This window comes from Cololabis saira, chromosome 3 (genome assembly GCF_033807715.1).
Source record: "Cololabis saira isolate AMF1-May2022 chromosome 3, fColSai1.1, whole genome shotgun sequence".
Lineage (NCBI taxonomy): Eukaryota > Metazoa > Chordata > Actinopteri > Beloniformes > Belonidae > Cololabis > Cololabis saira.
The window spans coordinates 38061526-38088836 of NC_084589.1; the positions used below are offsets into that span (position 1 = coordinate 38061526).

Here is a 27311-nt window from a genome sequence, read left to right on the forward strand (position 1 = left end):
GTGGCTATCTAAGCATCACGTAACTTTTCATACTGTACCAAATTTGCCATCAGATGAAGTAACTTGCACAAAAAACGTAGATGCAAAGACATTCCAGGAAGATGCTGAGGATGCTCACCTGCATCTGCATGGACATCTGCCTGCGTCCATAGTCGACCCTGCTGTAGTCGTCGCTGTAGCTGTGTGAGTGGATGATGCTGGGTTGGCCCAGGTGAGTTTCCCTGGTCCGGAGGGTGGACAGATCCTCGCTCCGGGAGAAGCCGCCGTGGGCAAACTGCGGGATGTAGGCGTGATGCGAGGGCTCGGGCTCTGGGGTCAGGAGGAGCGGCGCTGGGGGTTGAGCCCGGCTGTGCTGGTGATGGAGCTGTTGCTGTTGGGGCCCGTCAGCCGTCGCCAGATGAAAGAGGGGATTCTGGAAGGAAAGCGGGTATCGCATGGCGGCGGCTTGCTGTTGCTGCTGCTGGGATAGCGAGTCGGTGGTGGTGCCCATCTGGCTCAGCTGGCTCAGCCGAAGGCCGCCGGACATGCTGGAGCCGCCAGAGCCAGCTGACAACCTCCCACCGGCCCGCAGCTGGCTACTCAGGCCCGACCCCAGGCCGCCACCGCCTCCGCTGCTCAGCCCTCCGAAGCTGCCCATGCCGGCGATGGAGGCCTGGGAGGAGTTGAGCATGTCCACCGACTGCAGGTTAGACACGCTGTTCATTCGGGAATCCTGGAGGTCCATCATAGATACGCTTTTATTGACACTAGGCACCTAGATAGTAAGGGATATGAGAGGCTGATGTGCCCCCTGTTATTTAGTTATATCAGGTGGCCACGGATGATATGGGTGAGGGTGGTGCAGGGTGTTTTTACCACGAGGTCTGCCTGGGTATCGAATGCCTGACAGTATTTCCCAGGAAATACCGCTAGGATGAGTTGGTGAATCAGTGGAAAAAAAGCAGATGATAAACTACAGCCTCGATAGCACGATGGCAGATTCGCTTGAGTATGACCAGCATGCACGTCATACCAACCTCACGTTTGGAAAGGTAAACCTATAGTGGATGGGATGATGGTTCCCTGAGTCAGTGTGGCAACACTCACCTTAGCGTCGGGCTCTGTGATGTCCGAGCTGCTCGTGCAGTACGCCGGGCTGGACCGGGCCAGGGGGGGCCGGGATACGTAGAACATGTCTTTGGAGGCTCGGTTCGGGTGGTCCCGGTCCTGGAAACTCATCTGGGCGCGCTGTGGCATGACCCCTCCGGCGGAGGTGGGGGAAGGCAAACGAGTGATATCTATAGAGCTGGCGAACAGGAGCGAGAGAGGAGCGAGAGAGGCAAATATGTTGTAACTTTAGCTTGTATAGTTACAATCAGTATTCGAGTTGAGGGGGGATGAGGGGGGATGGCATCCCCCCCTGAAATAAAAATGGTCAAAATCATCCCCCCTGTAAAACTGCCTTCCCCCCTTTCCATCCCTTATGTAATTTCATCAATAAATGTGGTTTTACTGCTATTTCAACATTTAGAGTCACCACCAGAAAAATAACACCAGAAAAATAACTTATTTGACAATTTTCACCTGTTTTAGGTAAATTTTCACTTGAAATAAGTAGGAAAATCTGCCAGTGGGACAAGATTTATCTTCTCATTACAAGCAAAAAAATCTTGTTCCACTGGCAGATTTTTCTACTTATTTCAAGTGAAAATCTACTTGAAACAGGTTAAAATTGTTGTTTTTTCCAGTGATGAGTCTTGTTTTAAATGTAATGATATTTTTTTTACTAAAATGAGACATTTTAACTAGAAATAAGACAAATATTCTTTTATTCTATACTTGTTAAGATTTTGAGTTTTTGCAGCGATCCATTTTACTTATCCTGTGAAGGACAGAGTCATATTGATAAGTTCAGAAAACTGTTTTTTATTGTTGTGTTTTGATGTATTTGATGTAAGCCCAGTGGATATTTAAAGCTTACAGAAGGCTGCATTTAACTGCTGCTATGTCATTCCTGCAGTATTTCTGCAGGTGTTTTGGTCAGTGCTATTATTTTAATATATTATATTATTTGTAATCAGCACAAATTATCTGTCCCCATATGATAAAATCCACCAGACCCAGCATAGTCTGATGTAACTCGGATTTTAAGATGCATAATGCCTTACACTTTTCAGACTTTTCAACTATGTATAACATTGCAAAATTTGGATAGTGCAATATCTTATTGTGACTCAAGTATCATGATGTGTATTGTATCGTGATGCAATACCCATCACTAGAAAATGCTGACTTCAAATGTCCGACCTCGCAGACATTTTTAATATCGACAATATCGAAAGGTGAGGAGAGACCTTTCTTCCAACAGCTTCACATAAAATCCTCACCAATAACAATTGTACATGTTACAGGCTTCCAGGCGGGATTCAGGTCAAGGTCTAGACTTTGACCAACCCGTCGCAGCAACTGGATTCATTTCTTTCAGCCTTTATAGAGTTGCTGCTGTACTCGGGATCATTGTCCCGTTGCATGACCTGATACGCAAAACAATCTAGAAACGTCAACGCTCGGCCACCACGCCTGACAGCTGGTATGAGGTATGAGTTTAGTCTTCAGGAGTGAATTTCCAAACTCTGTCCTCTCTGTTACTGCCCATTATTGTTGGTGAAGGGTAAAGTGACTGCAGCACACGTACTCATACGGAGCCCTTTAAGACTACTGAGCTTCACACAGATTTCCTGAACCATCAGAGGCAAAATAGGCTCAAATATCTTGCCCGAGACTTTCAGGTTGGTGTATGATTTCTATACCTCGCAAGCCACAGTTCATTAAATGGACTCGGTGCTCTTCCCTTTGCAACTGGACAGGACTTTGTTCAAACGTAGACTATTTTTGTAGTTTTTAAGATAAGATGCTTCTGGGATTTGGTGAAAGGTACACCAGCGTCTGCTGAGGATGTTCAAGGCTCCTGCCTACCTTCACTCCTTCATCCAGAGCTACACTGCCTATATATATATATATATATATATATATATATATATATATATATATATATATATATATATATATATATATATATATATATATATATATATATATATATATATATATATATATATATACAGTATATAGGGGATATATATTGTTTTTCGGCACTACCTTGTTCTCTATAGCTGATATAACATGAATTACTCCTATGTGGGATCAATAAAGTTCTTATTTTTGCCATCTCAGAAAATTAAATATATTATATTTGGTGCCTAACTGTTTCCCAAGAATATTAGTGCATGTGTGAATGAATAAATGTACATTTCTTTGTATAAAGGCGCTTTATGAAAATAAGTCAATTTACTGGTATTAGTTTACAGCGCAGTCTTGCCACATCCAATATGGCGGCGTCGTTGACGTATCGCAGCAGCTCCATGGGGCGGATACGGATACATGTCTATGGCTGTGACTCCGTTTGTATCGAGTGACAGATACAGTCGCGCGTCTACACTGTCAGGGGTGTGACTCTGATTGACAGCTCATGAATCAATCAGATTGAATGAAGAATGACAGAAAACACGCTGATTGGCCACGGAGGAGAGGCTTGGAGTAACCAATTAGAGACCAGCATGAAGTCACATGGAAGAAAAGTTTAAGAACATGCAATACACACTCATTTGGCCGGCACCCCTCGCCATTGAAACCTATGTATTTCGGTCTGCACAAAAAACAACTCTGAATAAACCCAGTATGGGATGGGAAGGCTTGAAAAATTAAGTCAGACACATTTTATGAGTGCACGGATGTGATAATTACTTTTTATTATGTAATTTATGTGTACTGTGTCTATATATATATATTTTTTCCCTGTAATTTGAATGGGGGCGGCGCCCTAGCGCCCCCTATTGACAAGCCGCCACTGCTCAGCAGTCTGACCGGCACTTATCCATGCTGGACCCTCCTATGAGATTTCTTGTTTGTGTTGTTCTCTCAGATGTAAGTCGTTTTGATTTAAAGTTGCTAAATGAAAGTCGTGGTAAGGTGAGACGTCTGAGGAAACTACCAACGTCTCTCCAACGGATGGAACATGTCAGGTCGTACCAGCTGAGGTCAGCTTTTATAAAGAGGTTAACTGATGAGGAGGTTGGGAACCACATGTTCCATGTTTGCTGAGTGTGGTGCGGAAAACAAATAAATCCGGACCCAACCGTCGTTACCTATTAAGATCCCTCATCATGAGATTCTGGAACTCGGACGAGATGCCGCGGTTAAAGCTGGGCCGAGACAGCAGCCGGTCCGCCTGTCGCTCCTGCACCCTGTCCGTCTGGTGGCTCGGCTGCCTCTGCAGGTGCGGGTTTCTCAAGGCCATGCTGATGTCATTCAGGAGGCGGGGCAGAGGACCCAGTTTAATGATGGCGTCCTGTGAATACAGAACAATAAAAAAAAAATAGAAAAAGTACAGGATTTTTGGTTCCAAATGGTGAAAGTGCTGTTATCTGAAGTAAGTGCTTCATTAAAATGCCATATATCCACCTCCACGCTCCCAGAGGTGTTCAGCTGATGACAGCTCGAGCTTTCTATTTGAAATGCAGTCTAATTTAGCAGGACGTTAAAGGTTCGAGAACGGCAAGACATTTTTAAGACCCACGATTTCATCTTTAAATGCAGTGTAATTTTGGTTTGACTTTTTACTCTTGCTGCACTGTGATAAAACCTTAAATATCTCACTAATAGCCAGAAAAGCTTCAGTGCTTTCGGGCATTTACTTCGCAAGTGTCTTGGATTCCATTAGAGCAATCAAAGAAAACACTCTGTCTAAAACTACTTTTGTGTTTTGATGGCAGAGTGGTAAAAGATTAGCTTGGCTGGCCATACCCATTAACTTTGCAAGAATTCTCTTGTGAAATGGGTCTGGTACCCCTCACGGCCGTTTCTACCCGACCGTGACGAACCAATCACAATGGGGAGAGGGCAGCACATTACTGAATTAGAATCAAAAATAACTTACGTAAGAGACGGCACTAAAGAGGATTTTGAAGTTAAACACATTTGAAAAACAATATCTAAAGCGATATTGGCAGTTTACGTCAGAATAGATGAAAATGTTTGGTTTGGATTGGCTTGAAATATGTACATTTCAATGGAAATGCACAAGTTCCTACATATGGCGTGAATTTGGGTGGAAATGTGTGATACGATTCTTTATCACACCAAAACAAAAAGCATATATGGATGAGAGTAATACTAGATGTTGGAGACAGTGCAGGCTTCAGGGAGCTAACCACTGGCATGTTTTTTGGGAATGCCCAGTGATACAACCCTTTTGAAAAGAGCTTCACAGGACACTGAAACGTATAAGACTTAAGACTTCTCTATACTTTATTTGGGAAGGACTGATTTCCTGATAGGACGGTCGGATGAATATCTATAGCTGTGTCCCAATTCAGGGGCTGCGTCCTTCGAGGGCTGGATTTGAAGGCCGATTACGTCACAGCAGCGCGCCGAAGGCTGTCCCATTTCGAAGGCTCCTTCAAATGCAGCCCACAAATGCAGCCTTCTTTTCCCGCTGTTTGAAGGATCCATCGGTTGTATCCTCCGCGGCCCACCATATCCCAAGATTCATTGCGCACAGTCAGAAAAATATTTATTTCCAGAAAAATATTTTCAGATTCAAATTTTTTCAGAAAAATATATTATTTCCGCCGGCGCCGACGAACACGCCTCTCTTCCTCCTCCAACAAAATTAAAACAAAAAAAACAAAAACAAAACTTCTGGCTCCATTTCTTTTTTTTGGTTCTTTCTTTCTTTTCTATCGTGCTTTCTTTCTTTCTTTCTGTCTATCTATCTTTCTTTCCTTCTTTCTACTTTGTTTAGTGACGTAGGACAAGGGCGGGAACAGCTGGTGACGCAACCTGGAAATCCCCCAAAGGCTAGACCGTCTCATTTCACTAGCGTCCGTCCAGCCTTCAGTATGGCCTTCGCGGTCTTCGAAGGTGTGGCCTACGAAGACCGCGTCCTCAGAAGGACGCAGCCCCTGAATTGGGACACAGCTTATTTGGCATTTTGATAACTACCGCTAAAAAAGGGCTCACGAGACATTGGTTGCTCCCTGAGGCCCCAACGATACAGGAGTGGATAAACTTAGTTAATGATCTATATATGATGGAAAAGATTACATTTTGCCTCCGTCTCCAGAAAGATTTGTAGGTTTGTAAAATTGTGGACGAAATGGGTTGTATATGTGAAGCCTTTGCGCCCAGAATTTGTGGAGATATTGAATAGATAAAACTTGTTTTGTTTTTTATCCTCCTTCCCCTCACATTCTTGAATGATCTGAAGACAGACACTATAATATAATAATACTATCATATCATTATCCTTATTACTATGTCATTCTCCATCCTCTCCACCCAACTGAGAATCATGTTATTTTTCTTCTGTATGGAGGTTTTATGTTTATAGTCTATCTCTCCCAGATTGCATAGAGTTCTTTGTAGTTCTTGTTTTTCTCTTTCTTTTTTATTTTTCTTATCTCTTAATATGTTTACTTAAAATGAAAAAACTGTATGGCGGATAAGAATATTACTGCTTTTACTTTGTGATATGTACTGCCATACCTAAATAAAGAATACAACTTATATTACCTTGCTGAGCTGAGCCATGACCTCCCACAGGAGGCTGTGGAGGATGGACAGCTCCCTGCCCAGGTCGATGTATCCCTCAAAACCACCGGCGTTGCTCACACTGTCCACGTTGGAGATCTCGTAAAGGAACTGCTGCATGGAGCCCCACTCCATCTCTAAAAACTCATTCATGAAACACATGTACTCCTCTTTGTTACCAAACCTGCAACCAGAACCGGAGGGATGGAAAGGAAGGGACAAAGGGGAAAGAAGGAAAAAAAGAACAAGGAGTGAGCGACGAATGACTGCGAAATTAAATGGCAACCAGTATAATAATAATTGACTGGATGTTCACAGGAGTTTCTGGTTTTTATCACATTAAAGGCAGAAAACAAAAAACACAATAGTAGCATGAACTTAATTTTACATTCATGAATCCTTTATGCATAAGTGACGTGCCTGCCGTTCCAACAATCTCCAGAATAACACATCTGTACATGAGTTTGCAGGGAAATTGGTTCGCTGTTCTCGTCTGAATGGTACCAACCAATTTCGTTTGAGGCGGTTTTAATTAAAAGCACATAAACAATTTATTGAAAAACAAATGATGTGAAACATTTTAGTCGATTCGGGACTGCACAGTCACCGTCTGTTGACTAGAGATTTCTGCCCTCATTAATCATCTAAAACTGATCAAACTGACACCTGCCCATGTGATGGTTGTGGAGGTCTCATCGTTGATATCCAAAATCTGGACAAATGCGGGCTGCTAATTAACTTACAAGCACTAAACTAGAGTAGTTTTACTCCACTCCCCTCTTCCTCCACTCCTGTTCACTCGGCTGCTATTGGTTACCTTCCTAAAACCATCAGACATGTCGCTGCCATGGTAACGGAGACAATTGGGAGATGTCTCTTTTTGAATTAAACTGCATGTAAGGTGGAAGGGTTGACCCCGAGTGGGGACGGCTGATCTGCACTTGGACCTGGAAGGACCAGTCTGTATATGGAAAACTCTGCTTGGTTCAGCACAAAGCTGTTTGAAAAATAAGTTAAAAAAATCGTGGAAGCTTTTTAATCATACAGCTTCACTTTTGACCCTCAGGAAGAGGATCACATGGACGCTCAAACCAGCATGCAACAAGCCTGTGGTCTGTATTTAAACATAAATAAACATTATTATACCTCAGATTTTTTTCAGACATGACATTTAGCATTTCTTTTGATGGGGAATTATTTGACCAAATGTGCCACTTATTTAAAAATGTAAATTATATTACAGTGTATGATAAAATCTAATACATTTGTATAAATATGTTACAAAAAACTAACATGTTGAACTGAACAAGAGTTCAGTTTTCATAACATTTCCAATTTCATTTATATATATATATATATATATATATATATATATATATATATATATATATATACATACATACATACATACATACATACATACATACATACATACATACATACATACATACATACATACATACATACTATGGAGGATTTTTTGTGCCAAAATTAAATAAATAAATAAATCATTAATTAATTAAAATGGGAATGAAATATATAATTAATTAATTAAATGTGTCATTAATTAATTAAAATTACAATGCAATATGTCATTAATTAATACAATTCATTTTAAGTAAAAATATATATTTATTATTTCAGCATTTAATTAATTAATGATATATTTAATTCCCAATTTAATTAATTAATGATGTATTTATTTATTTTTGGCACAAAAAATCCTCCATAACACACACACACACACACACACACACACACACACACACACACACACACACACACACACACACACACATATATATATATATATATATATATATATATATATATATATATATATGTATATATACGTATATCTTTTTGAATGTTTACAATCAGACTATTATTGTTGCCATTACATGTTATGAACGAGACACTACAGGAAATTTACATTTTTCATATATATGCATGCTGTTTGCATATATATGGTGGGTTAGTGCCAAGATTGGCAAGAATAATAAATGAATAATTAAACACATTTTCTTGTGCAGATGTGGGAGTGGGGGAGAATGTGTCCTAATGAGCTAACAAACCTGAGACGATTCTGTCAGAGACTAAAATCATATCATAAAAACGTTTAAACCTCTTGATTGGAAGGATACGAGCATCGGCAGAGTGTGCATTTGTTATCCAGTCAAACAAAAAGAGGTGCGTTATTGGCTGATACGTGAAATCAAACCGTACTGACTTGGAGAAATTTGCCAGGTTTTGCACCACTTTAGCGATGAGGGTGAGCGTGCGTGACGTCTGCTCATCGGGATACTCCTGGGTGAGGCTGAAAAGCGACGGCGACATGATAGCAGGACACAGGAAGCGTAGGAACAGAGAGCCACTGATGAGGCGGTCGGCGATATCCTCCCGACCCCTCTCGGCGCAGCGCACTCTCCACGAAGCAAAAACCTCTTTTAGCTCTCGAGGGAACACGCTGTGAAGGGACAAAAGACATTTCAGGTGGAAACAGATTTTCCAAGCTTCCACAGGTATAATCTGCACTCTTATCCATGTTTTAATACAGCACTTTCTTTTGCATCTACTAAAAACTCACCAATGGGAATTAACGATTTTGCAGAGTGCCAGCTCACAGCACATTCGAAGATTGGCTTGGTGGTCTGGCAGAACTGAGGGGGCTATTCTCATGGGGTCCACTTCGCAATTTTCCTCTGACTCATACAAGGCCCTTATGAACTCCCCTGCAAGGGACATTTCATTAGAAACCAGCTCCGTGCTATTACTGCAGAAATCCAGTTTGAGGGAAGGAAAAATAACACTGTTATTGTATAAGTCCATCTACTGATTAATGTTTACAGTATTTTACTGTACAGAACCCAGCACAGTTACAAAAGATCTCTTTAACAGATTACACAGAGAGGTCATGACATGGAGAAGTTCTCACATGTTTTATGGACTAGAAGGAAAACGCTAGGGGTCGGCAAAAATATCGATATCGCGATACGTTGCCGGCCGATTCGATATTCAAAATTTGATGTTGATTTTTTTTTTCATATAATTTTTTTCATATAATTTCATAATATCATTTTTTTTTCATATAATAAATCATGTTTCAGACAGGTTGTAAATCCTTTACGACTTTATTGTATACATGAGCTTAAATAATTTTGTTAATGTTAATTTCATATTATGTAAATAATATATTTTATATGTATTTTTTGTATTTTTTATATATTTTTTATTCTGACTTTTCAGTCTTTTTACAAACTCCCCTGCATGTGTGTGCTAAGTGTACTGCTGACAACAAAAATAAGTTTCCCCACTGAGGGAGAAAATAAAGGATATCTTATCTTATCTTATCTTATCTTATATGAAAAACATATGCAAATATGTTGTAACTTAGCTTGTATAATTACAATAAAAGGGCATGGATCATTTGAATTACGTTGTTTTGACTCAGTTTGTCCCATTATATATAATTATCACCATAATCTGATGTAACTCGGATTTTAAGATGCATAATGCCTTTTACAGTTGTCATTGAACTATCTATAACATTGCAAAATTTGGATATGGCAATATCGTATTGTGACTCAATTATCGTGATGTGTATTGTATCGTAAGGTCCTTGGCAATACCCATCACTAGAAAAAACGCTGACTTCAAATGTCCGATCTCACAGACATTTCACTATCGACATTGAGCAAACTCTTGAATCAAACATAATTCATCAGAAAGACACTATTCAGGCCACAGTCCAGAGTTAGAAAAAAAAAAAAAAGGGAGCCACAATAATTTGCACTGCAGATGAAGTAGTCCGCTAGCCCCGTGTGTGCAGCTCGTTGGATCAGCATGCTTTGGCAGAAGACTGAGCCGTATTTTACTGATGTTGGAGAGTTTGAAGCCTGGAGAATGTGAAATACCTCCGCTGTGATAATGAGCCTGCTCACCTTCCGACTGATTAAATGTTGAAGAAACTTTTCCGGGAGAAAAAAATCAAAGCAAAGGTTTTAGTTGGTAAAACAGGACGCTCTTGCATGCAGACTGGCCAAAGATGCAACGCCATCTGTTGTTTAAGAAGCACGGAAACGAGTGTCGACCGGGCCATTCTCCTCTGCGATGAAAGGAAACGTGTGACTGACTGCTCTTGATAGGATTTGCAATAAAATTTAGGAGATTAGTCATGTCAATGTCTGCTCATACCTTTATTTCATCCCGCAGCACGTTAGCATTTATAAAATTGGTTACTTTGGGATTTTGAAAAGTCCCCGTCAATTATAAACCGTAGAAAAGGATTAAAAGATAAAACTACCGTTCTAACTACCAGTAGAAGGTTACAGTTTTGTTTCCTTGACCAGCTGATGAAACGTAGATGGGACAGTGAGTCCAGCAGGGAGTCCAGGTCAGGTTTTCACGCCTGAAATGCGACTGGACTCAACACCTAACGTGGCGTCGGGTCCCACAGGTGAATGTCTGCTCACTGCTGCTCACCGAGGGTGTGCGCTAATTTGCTCATCGCTCTCCAAGTGTGCGTTTCTGACTTACAGATGGGCGGGTTAAACGTGGAGGTCAAATTCCTGCGCATAAGCATGGTTGGGTAAGTTTTGCTCATTATGCACCATTTGAAGCCACTGCAGCAGAAAGTCTCCTCTGAATCAGATCCTCTCGTTCGGTCAGTTTCTGCCGCAACTCGGGAGAATTTCCTCGATTCTTACTGAAACCTCGGTTTCGGTACCACATGAGGGTAAATAAAACACAAAAGGAGCATTTGAAAAACCCAGAGCATGCAGCAGAAACATTTTAGCTCGCGTGTAAAAGTTTTGCCGCCTCGGATGCTGAACGTCACTGACATGATCACAGCTGCCAACCACAGCGGACGGGGAGCTGACAGCTGGATGTTCAACAAAAAAACCCTCTTTTATTCTGATAAACTGCACTTTTATACCCTTGATGCCTGACTACAATAAATATTCAACTGATATTTATTAAAATATGGAATAAAAAGACATGAAGTTGTAAATCCACAGTAGATTTCCAACAATTTACACCAGTTCACAGATATTTATAGTAGCAGTAAGGCTGAATTAATTTACTAGCAAATGTTGGACCATATCATGACCTTCTGATGCAAAAAAGCAGATTTATGATCTGCTGTGATGGTTTAGCGTCTCCATCCTTTAACCGGCCCCTCCTCCCAGACTGCTAGCTGCATCCTTTATGCCACCGAGCAGCACCAACGCACCAACGGGTCAAACAAATGAAGAATAATTGTTTCATTTATCTAAAACTGTTCTTCTATCAACTTGCTTCATATACTCCAAAATACTTTTGTTTATATTTCTATTATTCTACTGCTTTACTGCATTTACATTTTTTTTCGTTTGCCATAATTTTCTCATTCATCACATTTGGTCTTAGACACTGAAAATAACTGTTATGATGGATGTAGAGGCATGTGAAAAGAGTTTAACTTTTAGTTTTTAATCATTCGAGACATGATAATAAATATCCTGGTCCTTATCTGCCCTTGAAATGATGGAAACACTACCACAGGAACATTTTCACTATGGGAGGAACTTCTCCGTGTTCCCTGGAAGAGCTGGAGGCGGTGGCCGGGGAGAGGAGGCGGTGGCCGGGGAGAGGAGGCGGTGGCCGGGGAGAGGGAGGCTGGGCCTCTCCACCGACGCTGCTGCCCCCGCACCCCGGATCTGATTAACGGACGTTGATGGACTGATTCATTATGACAGAAGGACCGATTTTGGCCCACTCTTCTTTGCAATGTTGCATCAGTTCCGTCAGATAGTCTTACATGTGACCGAACAGAGGAGTTTGTGATAAACTCAATGCCTGCAAAGCATCAAGATGATGTGACTCAAACTAGACCTTGAATGACTGACTTTTATACCTATTCCAAGTCTCTTCCTTGATCAATTTTGGCTGAACATTTAAAAAAGCTTATGATGGGCTGCTTGAGACCTTGCCATTTTCAAATGTCTCCTTAAAAGACATGAGTTATTGGACCAAAGTGACTAAGAATCTGGCAAAAATTAAGAGAGACGTTCAAGTTGAGAAATGTTAGTTCTATCGAGTATTTCCTCCTTAAAAGGCTTTAAACCAGCTACGATAGATGCAGGCCCTGGAAAGGGGTCAAACTATGGGCTTGGTAAGGTGTACCAGATTATAAATGACAGATATTTGAAATCCTTCGAGCAGTTAAGGGATAAATTTCAGCTTCCCAAAGTAGATTTCTTCAGGTGTCTACAGCTGAGGAGCTTTTTAACAAAACAGAGTGGAAGAAATCATTTAATCTTTCACCAATTGAAGAACCGTTGGTAAAAATACAACTTTTAAAAATTAACCAGTCATTTTACCAAGCTTTTGCAAGCTTTATGATCAATAATAAGTTCTGACGTAGATCACACGTACGTGCCAGATGATATTTAGGAAGATACAGGACCTGAAGCTGATATGGTCACTGATTCCAGCTCATGGAAAGAGCTCAGATGGAAAATAGTCAGAAGATTCTTTGGGGCGCAAGACATAATTCCAGAAATGAACCCGGGGGAATCCTGATAATTGCTGGCTAAATCTTAGGACTGAATTGTGGAACTATATGCACATTTTCAGGGCTTGCCCTAAGAGCAGACTTTTCTGGGATGATTTATTTCAAGGCCTGACCTTGGGGCTGAACTTCCTGGGATGTTCACTCCCGAATGTTTTCTACTTGTAAATATGCCTGCTTCTCTAAGACCATTGCTGATGTCTTTCCTACGAGGCACTGGATTAAACACCTGTTTGATCCAAAGTGCCACCAATCCAGCATTTGTAGAAGTATTCACACTTGCTGATGATCAGTAAATCCAGTATATTTAATCAGCAGCCCCCTAGTTACTACGGAAACAGCTGAGACGGTCTTAGTGTTTTGCACACAGGTGTGTTCAGCTACTTTGAGAATTTATAAGGACCAAAACTTTTTGGGGAAATAATACTTTTGAAACCAAATGAGAGAGTAAAACATATCCAACTCCTAACTTTCTCTGCAGCTGAGGAGAATCGTCCCCTCAGCTGCAGAGTCATCAGGATCAATAATACATATCAGCACCTGCATGATCTCTTGCAGGAAAAACGTTTCTTCCACAAGTTAATCTACTGCATGTCTCATCAATTTTAAGTGACAGAGTCAAACATGGACTGCTCGCTGTTCCGGCTCACCGATGGCATCCTTGAGGTACTTATGTCCGATCAGTTTGAGGTACTCTTCTATGGCTTTGGTGGCCAGAGTGTTCTCTCTGAAGATAAGGTGTTCTCGGTCGATGAATCTGTCCACCTCACACATCGCCATGTCAGATAAGAAATCCTGCAGGAAGAATTACATCAGGGCTTTTATAGTGACAAAAAGCAAAGAAAAACACTTTAGATACGGATTATTTACACATGACTCAGCTTGAGGAACCAGTGTCCGGTACCTTAGCTTTCCCCGTGCTCTGCAGTATGTGCACCAGCGCACAGGCCACCTCCTCTTTGCTCTTGACGCTCAGCACGGGCTCCAGCACGGCACACAGGGTGCGGTAGTTATTGGTTACATACTCTGCAAACTCCTTGTAAAGCTCCATGGGGAGGATGTTCATGGTCTGGAAGCGGGATTTGAGGCGTAGCGATGCGTTGATGATCTTCCCTCCGCCGACGCCAGCTCCCTTTGCGAGGACGCTGGGCTGGATGACCGGGTACCACTGCTCCACGAACTGCCGTCCCGTGATGCTTGAGATGGGGATGCTGACGAGTCCTAAATATGTGCTCTTTTCCTTGGAAGACAGAGAGGACACTTGTGATGAGCATATTACAAACAAAAGCTGCCCATTTCAATTCTGCACCCATGAATTTAAGCAGAAAAAACTGTTGATTGCATGTTATTCAGGTAACAGCTCAAAAAAATGTAATAACACTTTACCCGAATCGATATCAGATCGAATCAAATCGTGATAATCGATTCTGAATCTTAGGACTCGGAATCGAATCAATTCTTGACATTTGAATCGATCCCCAGCCCTAATTGCTTGTACGCTTTCCAAAATGCAAAAACTGTTAATTGTGTCATTTATCAGTAAGTTGAACGTTAATTTGACACCATCAGCCAGACGGCTTCATTCTATTATGAAAATATAAACATTTTATTTGATGCCTGTAACACACAAACAAAAGTTGAAAAAAAAAACACAACAGAAAACAGAAAAGTTAATAAATGTATATCTAACGTCTTCGTGGAGGTTTCAACAGTCAGCAGGTGGACTGGTGACTGGTGAGGGCGCCTGGGTGGGGCAGTAATGGAGCCCCGGCCAGAGTGGACTCTGGAGTACCTTGAAAAACCACCGACACGCAGCAAAGTGCACTGCAGCATCCTTAATTTGAAATGATTCTTTGCAAGAAGGAAACCATGCATCAACTCTGCATATAAACACCACGAGCCACGGGCATGTGGTCCCACAGAGACGTTGCAGAGATCAGGCTGACCCTCCGAAGCTGATGAGAGGACAAGGTGAAAACTTATTAGGGATGCAGCCAAGAGGCCAACAGCAACACTGAAGGAACTACAGGAAAGAAAAAAAGGATATGCAATCCTGATTGAATAATGCAAAAAGATTAATTCAGTCCGATGGTACAACTAAAATTATAACCTTATTTCTAAAACAGAAAGCAATCAAAGAGAAGCACACCGACTCTGAAGCATGGTGGGGGTTGCATTATGCTTTGGGGCGGCTTCTCTGCAGCTTGGCTGTGGGTGCCTTCCAAGATCTATGCCAGGGGTCAGCAACCCGCGGCTCTAGAGCCACATGCGGCTCTTTAGCGCCGCCCTGGTGGCTCCCTGGAGCTTTTTCAAAAATGTTTGACTTTTTTTTTCTTTTTTTTCTTCTTTTTTTAATCTTTTTTTTTCCTTTTTTCTCTTTTTCCTTTTTTGTTCCTTTTCTTCCTTTTTCCTTTCCTTTTTAACCTCGACATTTCGACTTTTTTCTCAACATTCTGACTTTTTTCTCGACATTTTGACTTTTTTCTCAACACTTCGACTTTTTTCTCGAGATTGTACTTCAACATTAATCTCGACATTTCGACTTTTTTCTCGGCATTCCAACTTTTTTCTCAACATTTCGACTTTTTTCTCAAAATTTTGACTATTTCCTCGAAATTTTGACTTTTTTCTCGACATTTCGACTTTTTTCTTGACATTTCGACTTTTCATTTTTTGCGGCTCCAGACATATTTGTTTTTTGTGTTTTTGGTCCAATATGGCTCTTTCAACATTTTGGGTTGCCGACCCCTGATCTATGCCAATCAAAGTTAGCCATGGCTTCTTCAGCCGAACCTCGCTGGAGGAGCGTTTAGCTGATGCTGGATTAGCACACGGGGAAGACCGCTTGGCTAAGCATCGTAGCGAAAGGGATGACTGATGAGGAAGTGATGACAGTTAGTAAGTGGCTAGGCTGGACACCAATACAGTCCATGCCCCTAATTATAGATAAATGTATTTTACCAGAAGTACAAAAACAACTCCCCCTTGTTGTGGGTGTGCAATAGAGCAATGGAGGTCAAAGTCGTTGTTTTTTTGGGGACCAGGCTGACAATAGTTTATTTCTGCTGCGAAGTTGATTAATGGTCATTGAGTGGCTTTTGGAGGCAGGACCCAGCGGTCAGTTCAGGAACTGCAACTCTTTCTTTGTTCCGCTTCAGTCCAAATATTGGCACTTATGCAAAACTGTCTTTTTTATGTCAATAAGCAGAAAATAAGGAGCGATTTCTCATTCCAACGTGACAATGACCCGGAGCACATGACCAACCGAGACATGGTCCAGTCCAACGAAACCTCTGGATTTACCTAAAAAAGAGCCGCACACAGATCCATACGCAGTTTGAAGGAAGTTGAACTTGTTTGCGAATAAGAGAGTGGGAATAAGATGTGTGAAGTTAATATTTTTCTAATAATAATATTTATTTCATTCATAAAGACTTGATGCTGTAAAGGTGTTTCCACCCAATATTAGTTGGGAGGGATGTTTGGATTAAAGCAATCAAGCTGTGGTAAGTGGGCAATTATCTAAAATATTCATAATTATTGTATATTTCCCTCTTCTCTGGATTGTTGTTTGTTTATTACATTAAGGATGTAAAACGTCTGACATTTATAGATCGAGAAATACTTCCTGGAGTTCATAAAAATGTTTTTTACGAGGTAGAAGAACATGCACTCGCGTCTAGACTGGCCAGACATGCAATTTCATGCACTGTTAAGCAAAAGGACAAAAAAAAGGTAAAAAGAAATGGATATAGACAAGTATCAGCTGGACTTTGTCTTGTTCACAAAAGTATGGCTGAACTCAACCCGACTGAAAACATGTGGTACTGCTGCTTTGCTTGGCTGCGTGGTTCTGGCCCGTGGTTCCATCAGCAGCCCTGAAAACATCTGAAAACCTGGCCCCGCCTCTCAGGTTCCACAGGATCGTATGGCGTCAATTCAGCGCCAAATGTACTGAATCAAAACCCAGAGTCTGAAATTGCAAAAATTAAGAATCTGCAAACCAAAACCCAGAATCTTAACCAAGAGATGAACCTCTAACCGAGGTTTGACGTCAATGGAGGAAAGTTGTTCATGCCATCAATGACTTTGGCAATTTATCGATGTCTTTACCAACATTATCATGTATGACTAAAAGGGACAGACAACAACAAACTTACTTCTGGTTCTCCAAGCCCGTTTTTGGGCTCTGACATTGACGTACGGCGACGAGTCATTCAGTAGCCAATGAGCTACTAGATCTGTGCTATGTCCCGCCTCCCCAGCAGTAGATTGACGTGATGCTGAATCCACTCTAATTGACCCTTTGTCAGCCTTCTGATTGGTCCCTGACTGACCAATCAGAAAAATCATCCTCCGTTACTACATCCGGGTCAGAATATCCGGTTGGACAAAACAGCCGTCTCTCTCGTTTACATCAATGGAAAAAGTTTAGTTTTTGCAGCGTATTTTTATCTGTTATCATCTGTTATCATAACTGGCAGAAATCCGATCCGTACTTCCAAAACAAAGTCGGCTCAGCAGCAGCTACTACCCATAGCTACAACCGCAAAAAGCCTTTTATTTATTTATCTTAAAATGGTTAAAAAGTGATATCCGACCGTTACCCAGAGAGAATCACGGGAATACATTTCATCCCAAAACCAATGGTAAATTACGAAAGTTGCAACAGTGGCAGGGCTTGACAAAGGGTCAATTTAAGAACTGCAAACGCAAAAAGTTAAAGAAGTGCAACTGAGAGGAGAGAACTGATGGAGATGGAGAGAAAAGAAAAAGCTGAGAGAGATGGCTAATGGCGCTATTCCACAAGTACCTACTCAGTTCGACTCGACTCAACTTGCCCTTGTTTCTTTTCCATACTTTCAGAAAAGTCAGTCTGTAGCCCTGAGCGGACATGGACTGAGAAAGCTCCTGATATATTTTCCTATTCCATTTCGCATTCCTCGTCGCCCCATCTAGCTCTCCCACCAGGTTTAAGAACGTCTCCACCTCCGGATTAGACCACGGAGCAGACTTTTGTGCTGTCGTTGTTCTTCGAATAAAATGATGAAGCTGCGAGTCGCTCTTGAAATGCTGTCACATCCTGACTCAGACATCTGATTGGCCGGTGACATGTAGTGTGATGACGTCAGATACTCAGCCCACTTATGGTGCTTTTCCACTAGTACCTACTCAGCCTGACTCCACTCGCCTCCACTCAGTTTTGCGCTGTTCAACTAGGGGTCTAACGTGCCGTGTAGATACTTTTTCTGGAACTACTCTGCCGAGGTTTTAAGCGGCTGAGTCAGGCTGTATCTGATGTTATCACACTACAGGCCACTGATTGGTCGGGGGGTTGGAGTCAGACGTTTGAGTCAGGAGGCAGAAATCAGCGAAAGAGTGTCTCGCTGCTTCTTGTTCATTTTATCCGACCAGCAATGGCAGCGCAAAAGTCTGTTTCATGATCCAACTCTGAGGTGCAGATGTTCATAAACCTGGTGGCTGAGGAGAGAATTAAAAAGGGATCTAGACGGGCGATAGGGAACGACAAGATCTACCAGGAGCTCTGTCACTTCATAGCTCCTCGCGGCTACCAACGGCGTTGCTGCTTGAAGCTTCTCTCTCTCTCTCTCTCATTTTTTAACTTGATATCGAAAACAAGTCACAGACCCAGCAGCACATCTATCATCTCCTCCAGGTTCTACATCTTTAGTGTTGTTGTCTTCTTCGTTTAGATACACAATCAAATACGTCACAGCAGAGTAGTCGGCAGAGTAGTTACAGAAAAAGTATTTACTTGGCACGTTTAGACCCCTAGTGGGAAAGCACCAAACTGAGGCGAGGCGAGTCGGGCTGAGTAGGTGCTAGTGGAAAAGCGCCAAAACTCTTGGTTAAAGGAGACCTATTATGGCATTTAATGTATATTTTAAACAGGCCTTGAATGTCTTAAAAACAATCTAAAGCTTGTTTTTTCTACATAAATCAGAAATCCAGCCTGTGGGCCCTGTCACTAGTTTTACCTTTTCTAACCCCTTTTTTTGTACTCCATTCTAAGGGAAGGGGGGGGGTATGATAATGAGGCTCTGTGCTGATTGGCTCCCTGAATGACGTGTAGCAGGGGAGGAGCATAAACCTCGCTCCGCCAGAGCAGCCCGAGCCTGTAAATTATCACAACACTGAATTTTCACAAATGGCAACTTTATTGTTAAAAAAATAAAATATGAGTTGTATATAAATAACATTTAGCACTGTTTCAGCCGGATCTGCCCGGCGGATGCTGAACGCTGGCCCCGGAGCCACGCCGGGCGCCCGGCGCATGGCTCCGGGGCGATGCGCCACCGTTACCGAGGATCAAACCGACAGATTTCGCTGAAAATGTCGGAGGGTGAAGGTGGTCCAGCCTGGGACGTTACCCAGAAATCCCTGCTTCCAAAGCGGCCGGGAACCTGGACAATTTAGTCGGACGGACCCGGTTTGGGAACCAGGAAGTAAGCTGGAGCCGCGCGCATCACCGCGGCTTTAACCAGGGAATCTGACCGGTTCCGACCGGCCAGAACCGCAGGAAACTGCCTGGACTGGTAGCAGGGACTCCCGGGGACCGACCAGCGGAATTTCAGCCGGATCTACCCGGCGGATCCTGCGCGACGGGCGCCGCAACCCCACGGCGGGCGCACAGATCGCTCCGGGGCGCATCCGCTGCGCATCGCCCGTTACCGGTGATCAAACCGACAGATTTGGCTGAAAATCTTGGAGGGTGAAGCTGGTCCAGCCTGGGACAGACCCCCGAGGACCCAGCTCCCAAACCACCCGGGAACCTGGATGATTTAACCCGGATCCACTCCGCCGTGTCCGACTGGCTGAAGGATGGACCGCTCCAGCAGCGGAGAGAGCTGGTTGTGGGCGTGGTTTCAGCAGCGGAGGCTGAACCTATGGAAATCTGATTAAAATCTGCTCCCGTCGTTACGTAACGACGGGAGCAGATTTTAATCGGCTCAAAAAAAAACACGTGACACTGGGGGACTCTGTCCGGCGGGGGTCAGAGAGCTTGCAGAAATTCATGGTATTTTGTCTCCCCTGTGCTGGCAGGGTGAGGGGAGACCACTTTATATATGTTAAAACAAGAAAAAACATGTTTTTCATAATAGGTCCCCTTTAACGGTCACAAGCTACAGAAACTGGGGTTCGGTTGTCTGATTTTGGATTTTGATTGGTGTTGAATTGACGCCATAGGTTCATAAAAGTTTGATTTCTACTGCAACGTTCCAGTCCCAGACACCAACGCCACCCTCCACATCCCTCTGTCACCTTGCGTCTCTTCTTGTCCGTCTCCTTGTACAGATGAAGGCGTAGGCCGCGGACGGCCGGCAGGTTGTTGAATTCGAAGTGCTCCCCCCAGAACACGGTGTCGGTGCGGGGCTTGCTGGTGGTGCGTGCGTACAGCATGTCGTCCAGACAGAGCTCGCAGTAGTAGCGCTTCTTGGCCGGGAGCTCGCGGGCCTCGATGATCCACAGCTTGAGCACATTGTCCACCCTCCGGCTGTTGTCCTGTGTGGACACGAATCTGGGTCAGACAGAGCTGACCGTGTGTAATAGGAGTCATTAAAAATGTTGCACTTTAGGGGGAAAACCTTGACAAAAAGCATGAAAAACAAAAAGACGTGGAAGCAGACACAGAGACCGAACAGAGGGCGACAGCAGGTCAGCCTGCAGGAGAACAGAGGAAATGAGAGGAAAAGAAAGAGCTGGTGATGCGACGGTTTGGCCGGCCGGAGCTGATAAGTTGCTCTCAACTCTCCGCTCCAACACAGACACAGAAAACAGCATGACAGACACACAAAATAAAGCTGACAGGGAATGAAAAGAGCTGTCCGTTTGAACATAAAAGGACCCGGAGAAACACACAATGCACATGTGCAGCAAAGACAAAGGACGAACAATGGCGGTAATGTTTCTGCAGGCAGCTACACTCCCTATTCACCATCACTGAGTCGCACGTGACGTCTTCCCCGGCGGGAGGCGGCGCTGTGCCGGCCGCATGGCCGCGGTTCAGAGACTTGCCCCCTCATTTGCTTCACAGCACTAAATTTCTAATTTTGAATCCCCGACATGTGAGCATCATCAAGGTCCTCTCTCTCCTTAGTTGTGCTGTTTGTGGCGTATTTGTGAACCGGTGCCAAACACAAGGCATAATTAATACCAAAACCTCCGAGTCGGAATGTGCCGGGCATCTGGTGGCTCAGTTTGCCAGTGCAGCGCATCGAGAAACCAGCGTGAGCCCCCGCCTCGACATCATCGTACAGCGCCCCCCCCTTTCTGTCCTGGTGCAATTTCACTATCAGAGGGCTGATAAAACCCTCCAGCAGGGGATTATTTTTAAAATCTTTAAAACTAATGACTGAAGCAAAAGCACAAAAAATGTATGAAGTGTTAAGACATTTTCCCACTGATTTAGAAGACTGATATCCTTACTTACCACTTGTATGATGGACTTTGTTGTATGATTTTACTTAAATGTCATGTATTTCATTTATTTAATATTGTTTGTACCTTATTTTCATATTATACTTAGGTCTGTGTGAATACTCAATTCTGATTGGCTGGCAGGTGTCCTTTAAAAGTGGACACCTAGAAAACAAGTTCGGTCAAATTGCCTCATTGCGCTGGATCAACTGCCATGTGGTATTTGAATGATTGATAATATTTGTAGCTTAATGAAACGTTTATTTATTTGAATGGTTGATAATATTTGTAGCTTAATGAAACGTTTATTTATTTGAATGATTGATAATATTTGTAGCTTAATGAAACGTTTATTTATTTGAATGGTTGATAATATTTGTAGCTTAATGAAACGTTTGTTTATTTATTTGAGTGATTGATAATATTTGTATCTTAATGAAACGTTTATTTATTTGAATGATTGATAGCCTAATATTTGTAGCTTAATGAAACGTTTATTTTTTAGAATGGTTGATCATATATGTAGCTTAATAAAACGATTTAGGAAACTATCTGTGGACTTTGATTCTTTGAAACAAATATATTTACTGTTTGTTACTGTAGCATAGCCGAGCGGAGCTGAGCGGACTAGAATATCTCCCGTTGCTTAGCAACGGTTGCTAAGTCGTATCTCAGGTCCGTCCTCGTTACTGGAGAATCAACACTGTGTCCGTTGCATAAGGACCTTATGGGACGGTAGTGATTGTTCCAGGCATTAGTCAAACCCTCAGGTGTTACCAAGGAAACTGAGTTATGGCTTGTTAAAAAACTTTGTAACTAAAATAAAATAAAAAAAAAAAAAAAAAAAAAAAAAAAAAAAAAAACTTTGTAACTTACGGCTGCAGACGAGAGATTAAATAGTCCGCTCAGCCGCTCAGCTGTGGCTTGTTATATAAAACGAATGATTTCAACTGAAAACACATTAAAGAATGAATAACTGATTTAATATTTATGTTTTTTGGTAAGTGACCTTTGGTATAAGCGGGATAATGCCCTCCGGTGTAGATTAACATAAATATATGGACTTGGCAGAGGCACACCGGTTCACGCCTCGCGTCGTCCATATATTTATGTTAATGGCACCTCGTCGGGCATTATCCCTTACTTATATTACTGTATAATTGTCATGGGACATTAAATCTCTAAACACTTTATTCTCATGTTTACATAGTGTCTTCATCTACTGTTCCCTTTATCAACCTTGTTTCGATTACAAATGTATTTGTAAGGAATGTATATTTGCCACATTTGTTTTATAATGAACCTTTGACACGAATAAATGAATGAATAAAATAATTAAAAAAAAAACACTCCATCAGGATGGAGAGGGTACTCTGCTTCTGCTTGCTCCAGAAAAAAAGAAAAAAGGCCTCAAAGAGGAAGTGAAGACATCCAGGAAAGTTAATAATAATCCTCGTCTCTGTGGTGGGTTTTATCTCTGCTGGTGCATCTGGTCTGAGATGGGGGTGGGGGGGATTTTGGAGAGGAATCCTTGGAGCTCAGTGACTCAGCCAGGACCCCTGCAGCCCGAGCATCTGGACCAGGGATCCGGCTCATGCGATGCCTCATCGCAGACTCACTTCCCATCTCTGGTTTCTAATCAGAGCTGCGTGTCTCGTGTGTCTGCGTGCCTGACCACCTCCAACAACCCTGACGGGGAGGATGGGAGCGTTTCACAGAGCAAACAAATCAGGGGGAAAAAGATAAATAAATAAATAAATAAATCAGGCTGGTGTTACTTGAAGCCGATACGATGAGCTGAATTTTAACTAAATTAAAATTGCAGTCATATGAAGCTGCAGTGGGAAGACGCGCCGACTGGAATTGTACATGAAAATAGATAACAGCATCTCATCGGTGCTCGTAGGTGTGAGACTTCGACACACTGAGCACGTTCCTCATCCTATCATTTATTTACCTCATCATCTTCATCGAGAATGTGCTTGTACTTTTGAATACGAGCAGTATAAGTCAAATGATCACATTCTCCAGAGTTTATTACCAGAAATAAAACCTCTAAATTACAGGAGATGAGCTGACAGAGTGTTTTGTTACCTCTGAGGATCCAAAGAAAGTATTAACTGTTATTCTGTAGTATTTACTGTTATTCTGTAGTATTTACTATGTTTCCCTAGTAGTTACTGTGTTTCTGTAGTATTTACTGTGTTTCTGTAGTATTTACGGTGTTTCCCTAGTATTTACTGTGTTTCTGTAGTATTTACTGTTATTCTGTAGTATTTACCGTGTTTCTGTAGTATTTACTGTTATTCTGTAGTATTTACCGTGTTTCTGTAGTATTTACTGTTATTCTGTAGTATTTACTGTTATTCTGTAGTATTTACTGTGTTTCTGTAGTATTTACTGGAGAGCGAGAGACTGAATCTAATAAAGGTTTAGTTTACATAAAGCTTGGTAAACTGAACAAGGTGTAGCTGATAAAGTGGGCGGGAAGGGTATATGTGGAGTTTATCATTGACTTCCTGGTGCACCCAGATCACCACCCAGATCACCACCCTCCCACCTCCGTGCTTTACAGTTGGGTAACATGGCGCTTTGCATTGTGACTAAACAGCTCCATCCTGGTCTTGTTTGTCCAAAAGACAAAGTTTCAGAGATGTTGTGGTTCGTTCAGAAGCAGCTTTGCAAACCTTACTTCTGCGTCCATGTTCGTTTTCGGCAGAAAAAAGCTTCTCCTGGCCACCAATAAAAATAAACGGTACTCGTCAGTCTTCTTCTAATTGATTTGTCATGAATTTTTAGCATTTAGCGTACTAACTGTGGCTTGCAGTCAGAGATGTAGCTCTTTATTTACTTGGATTATCTCTTGACCCCTGCACAGGCTGACCTGGAGGTGAACATGCAGGAACATTGATTCCCAGGAAGATGTTCAACCAATTGATTTCCTTTTAGAAATGTTAAAACTCTGATTTTTTTTCCCTAAAAGAAAAATCACCTTAAAACTGCTTTTCTAAGACTATTGCTGGGTTCTTTCCTCCTCTGCAGTATGCTAACACACACCTGAATGCCCTATTCTCAGTACTCGAGTTGAGGGGGGGTATGGGGGGATGGCATCCCCCCCTGAAATAAAAACGGTCCAAATCATCCCCCCCTTTCCATCCCTTATGTCATTTCATCAATGAATGTGGTTTTACTGCTATTTCAACATTTAAAATCATGACCAGAAAAATTACACCAGAAAAATGTGACAATTTTCACCTTTTTCAGGTAAATTTTCACTTGAAATAAGTAGGAAAATCTGCCAGTGGAACAAGATTTATCTTCTTATTACAAGCAAAAAAATCTTGTTCCACTGGCAGATTTATTTACTTATTTCAAGTGAAAATCTACTTGAAACAGGTGAAAATTGCTGTTTTTTCCAGTGATGAGTCTTGTTTAAGTGTAATAAGATTTTTTTACTAAAATGAGACATTTTAACTAGAAATAAGACAAATATTCTTGTTAAGATTTTGAGTTTTTGCAGTGATCCATTTTACTTATCCTGTGAAGGACAGAGTCATATTGATAAGTTCAGAAAACTGTTTTTTATTGTAGTGTTTTGATGTATTTGATGTAAGCCCAGTGGATATTTAAAGCTTACAGAAGGCTGCATTTAACTGCTGCTATGTCATTTCTGCAGTATTTCTGCAGGTGTTTTGGTCAGTGCTATTATTTGTAATATATTATATGATTTGTAATCAGCACAAATTATCTGTCCCCATATGATAAAATCCACCATCCCCCCTGATTTTTTTTTTTACAACTCGAGTACTGCCTATTCTGGTCAGTAAATAAAGGCAAAGTGCAAATGTCATTGTTCATCTGGGGTTTATCTCACTTTAAGACTTTGTTTGGGCCATATTTTTTAATTCTTATAGCGCCAGCCGCTCACGACTGGTTCCACTCACGGGCACTTCAAGAGTGGATGACGCCCCTGATGCTGAGAGAGCGGAGCGTCACCGCATCATCTGCCTTCCTGGTCTCCGGCGCGTCAGGTCGGCCAGACCATCGGATGCCAGAAATTCTCTCAAATCTTCCCTTCCGAGCAGCGAGATGAACCCATGTTTGCGCTTTTGCTCTTCTCTGTATCATTTAGCATCAACTCCACAGACGTGCTGGGCTGGTAAACACCGAGCCGCTGAAATCACATTACCTGATTTGTGGCTTTTCGATAGCGCGATCGGGCTCCTCCGCCCTGAAACATTACCCCGTGCAGCTTTCATATTTGCTCACAGAGGCTCCTAAACTACTCAACACAGACACACAGACACGAGGATGGAGTTCACACAGAGAAATGAAGCGGTGCGCTCTTATTGGAAAACAAACAACAACGGGAGACGGGGAGGAGAGAGAGAGACACACAGACAGAGGGATCATCCTTTTTTTTTCTTCCTCTACCGCATCCCTTTCTCTCCCCTCACCTTGTTGGGCTTGACAGCTCTCTGCAGGTTCTCGATCCATTTGTCTCTCTCTGCGGCTGAGCGACACGCAAAGCACTTGGTTCCCGATGCTGTAGTCACCTGAGGTTACAGCCAACGGTAAATTCAACAACCACAGCCATTTATGTCACTATGGAGACAGCAACTAAAGGCGCCAAAAAAAAACAATGTCTTGTGTTCAGTCAACCCTTGTCATGTTCCACTGTTGAAAAGCTGAGAAAACAAAGCCTCAGTTCAATACCTTTTCATCTGTTTCACATTTCACAACATCAGGGAAACATTCTTCATTTAACATAAGGTCAGTGTTGGGGTAGTTACTCAAAAAAAGTAATCCATTACACATTACTAGTTACTTTACAAAAAAGTAATCCCTTACACTACTTAGTTACTGGTTGCTGAAAGTAACTAGTTACATTACTAGTTACACTACTTTTGGATTACTCCGCAATATCACCTGAGCTGCACCATAACTCGATTGCCAATGAACAACATACAGGACTGTCTCAGAAAATTAGAATATTGTGATTTTCTGTAATGCAATTACAAAAACAAAAATGTCATACATTCTGGATTCATTACAAATCAACTGAAATATTGCAAGCCTTTTATTATTTTAATATTGCTGATCATGGCTTACAGCTTAAGACAACTTAAATATCCTATCTCAAAAAATTAGAATATTCTGGGAATCTTAATCTTAAACTGTAAACCATGATCAGCAATATTAAAATAATAAAAGGCTTGTAATATTTCAGTTAATTTGTAATGAATCCAGAATGTATGACATTTTTGTTTTTTTTAAATTGCATAACAGAAAATAAAGAACTTTATCACAATATTCTAATTTTCTGTGACAGTCCTGTAGTTGGAACTTTATTACTGCAGTGCCCAGATCAGCACCAGAAGTCCCGTAAAATCCCGTAAAATCCCGTAAGATCACGTTAAAGGCTGATTTATGGTTCTGTTACACCAATGAAGAACTTACGGCGTAGGGTACGCGGCTACGCGCACCGTACGGTGTGTGTCGCCGCATACCATACGCCGTAGGCTCTGCGTCGATTTAACGCGGAAACATAAATCAGCCTCAAGTCAGACAAGTGTTGCAGCGCAACGCGTGAAGACGCATGAAAGGCAAGTTTGATTTTCTTTTCTGTTCTCCCGTTCTACATGTAGCTGAAAAGCTTAAAGTAACTAAACTAACGTATTTTTTCTTG

At 42.0% G+C, this 27311-nt stretch overlaps 1 protein-coding gene across 12 annotated transcripts in view; it reads right to left on the bottom strand.

Annotated features, from left to right (window-relative positions):
- The window catches only part of syngap1b (synaptic Ras GTPase activating protein 1b), a 308706-nt gene that overhangs the window by 35080 nt on the left and 246315 nt on the right, over positions 1–27311 (bottom strand). For 7 of the 12 annotated variants that reach the window (XR_009781899.1, XM_061717452.1, XM_061717449.1 and 4 more), the window contains 10 exons: positions 26080–26178; positions 20468–20707; positions 14088–14423; positions 13834–13978; positions 9218–9362; positions 8861–9097; positions 6613–6814; positions 4185–4387; positions 1087–1285; positions 119–754 (listed from right to left, as the gene is read on the bottom strand). Coding sequence is in view for 11 of the 12 variants with exons in the window: in XM_061717452.1 (XP_061573436.1) it covers positions 119–754; positions 1087–1285; positions 4185–4387; positions 6613–6814; positions 8861–9097; positions 9218–9362; positions 13834–13978; positions 14088–14423; positions 20468–20707; positions 26080–26178 (2442 nt within the window). In the remaining variant the exon portion in view is untranslated. The remainder of the gene's footprint in view (positions 1–118; positions 755–1086; positions 1286–4184; positions 4388–6612; positions 6815–8860; positions 9098–9217; positions 9363–13833; positions 13979–14087; positions 14424–20467; positions 20708–26079; positions 26179–27311) is intronic. The other 5 variants (XM_061717453.1, XM_061717447.1, XM_061717445.1 and 2 more) reach the window with 4 other exon arrangements.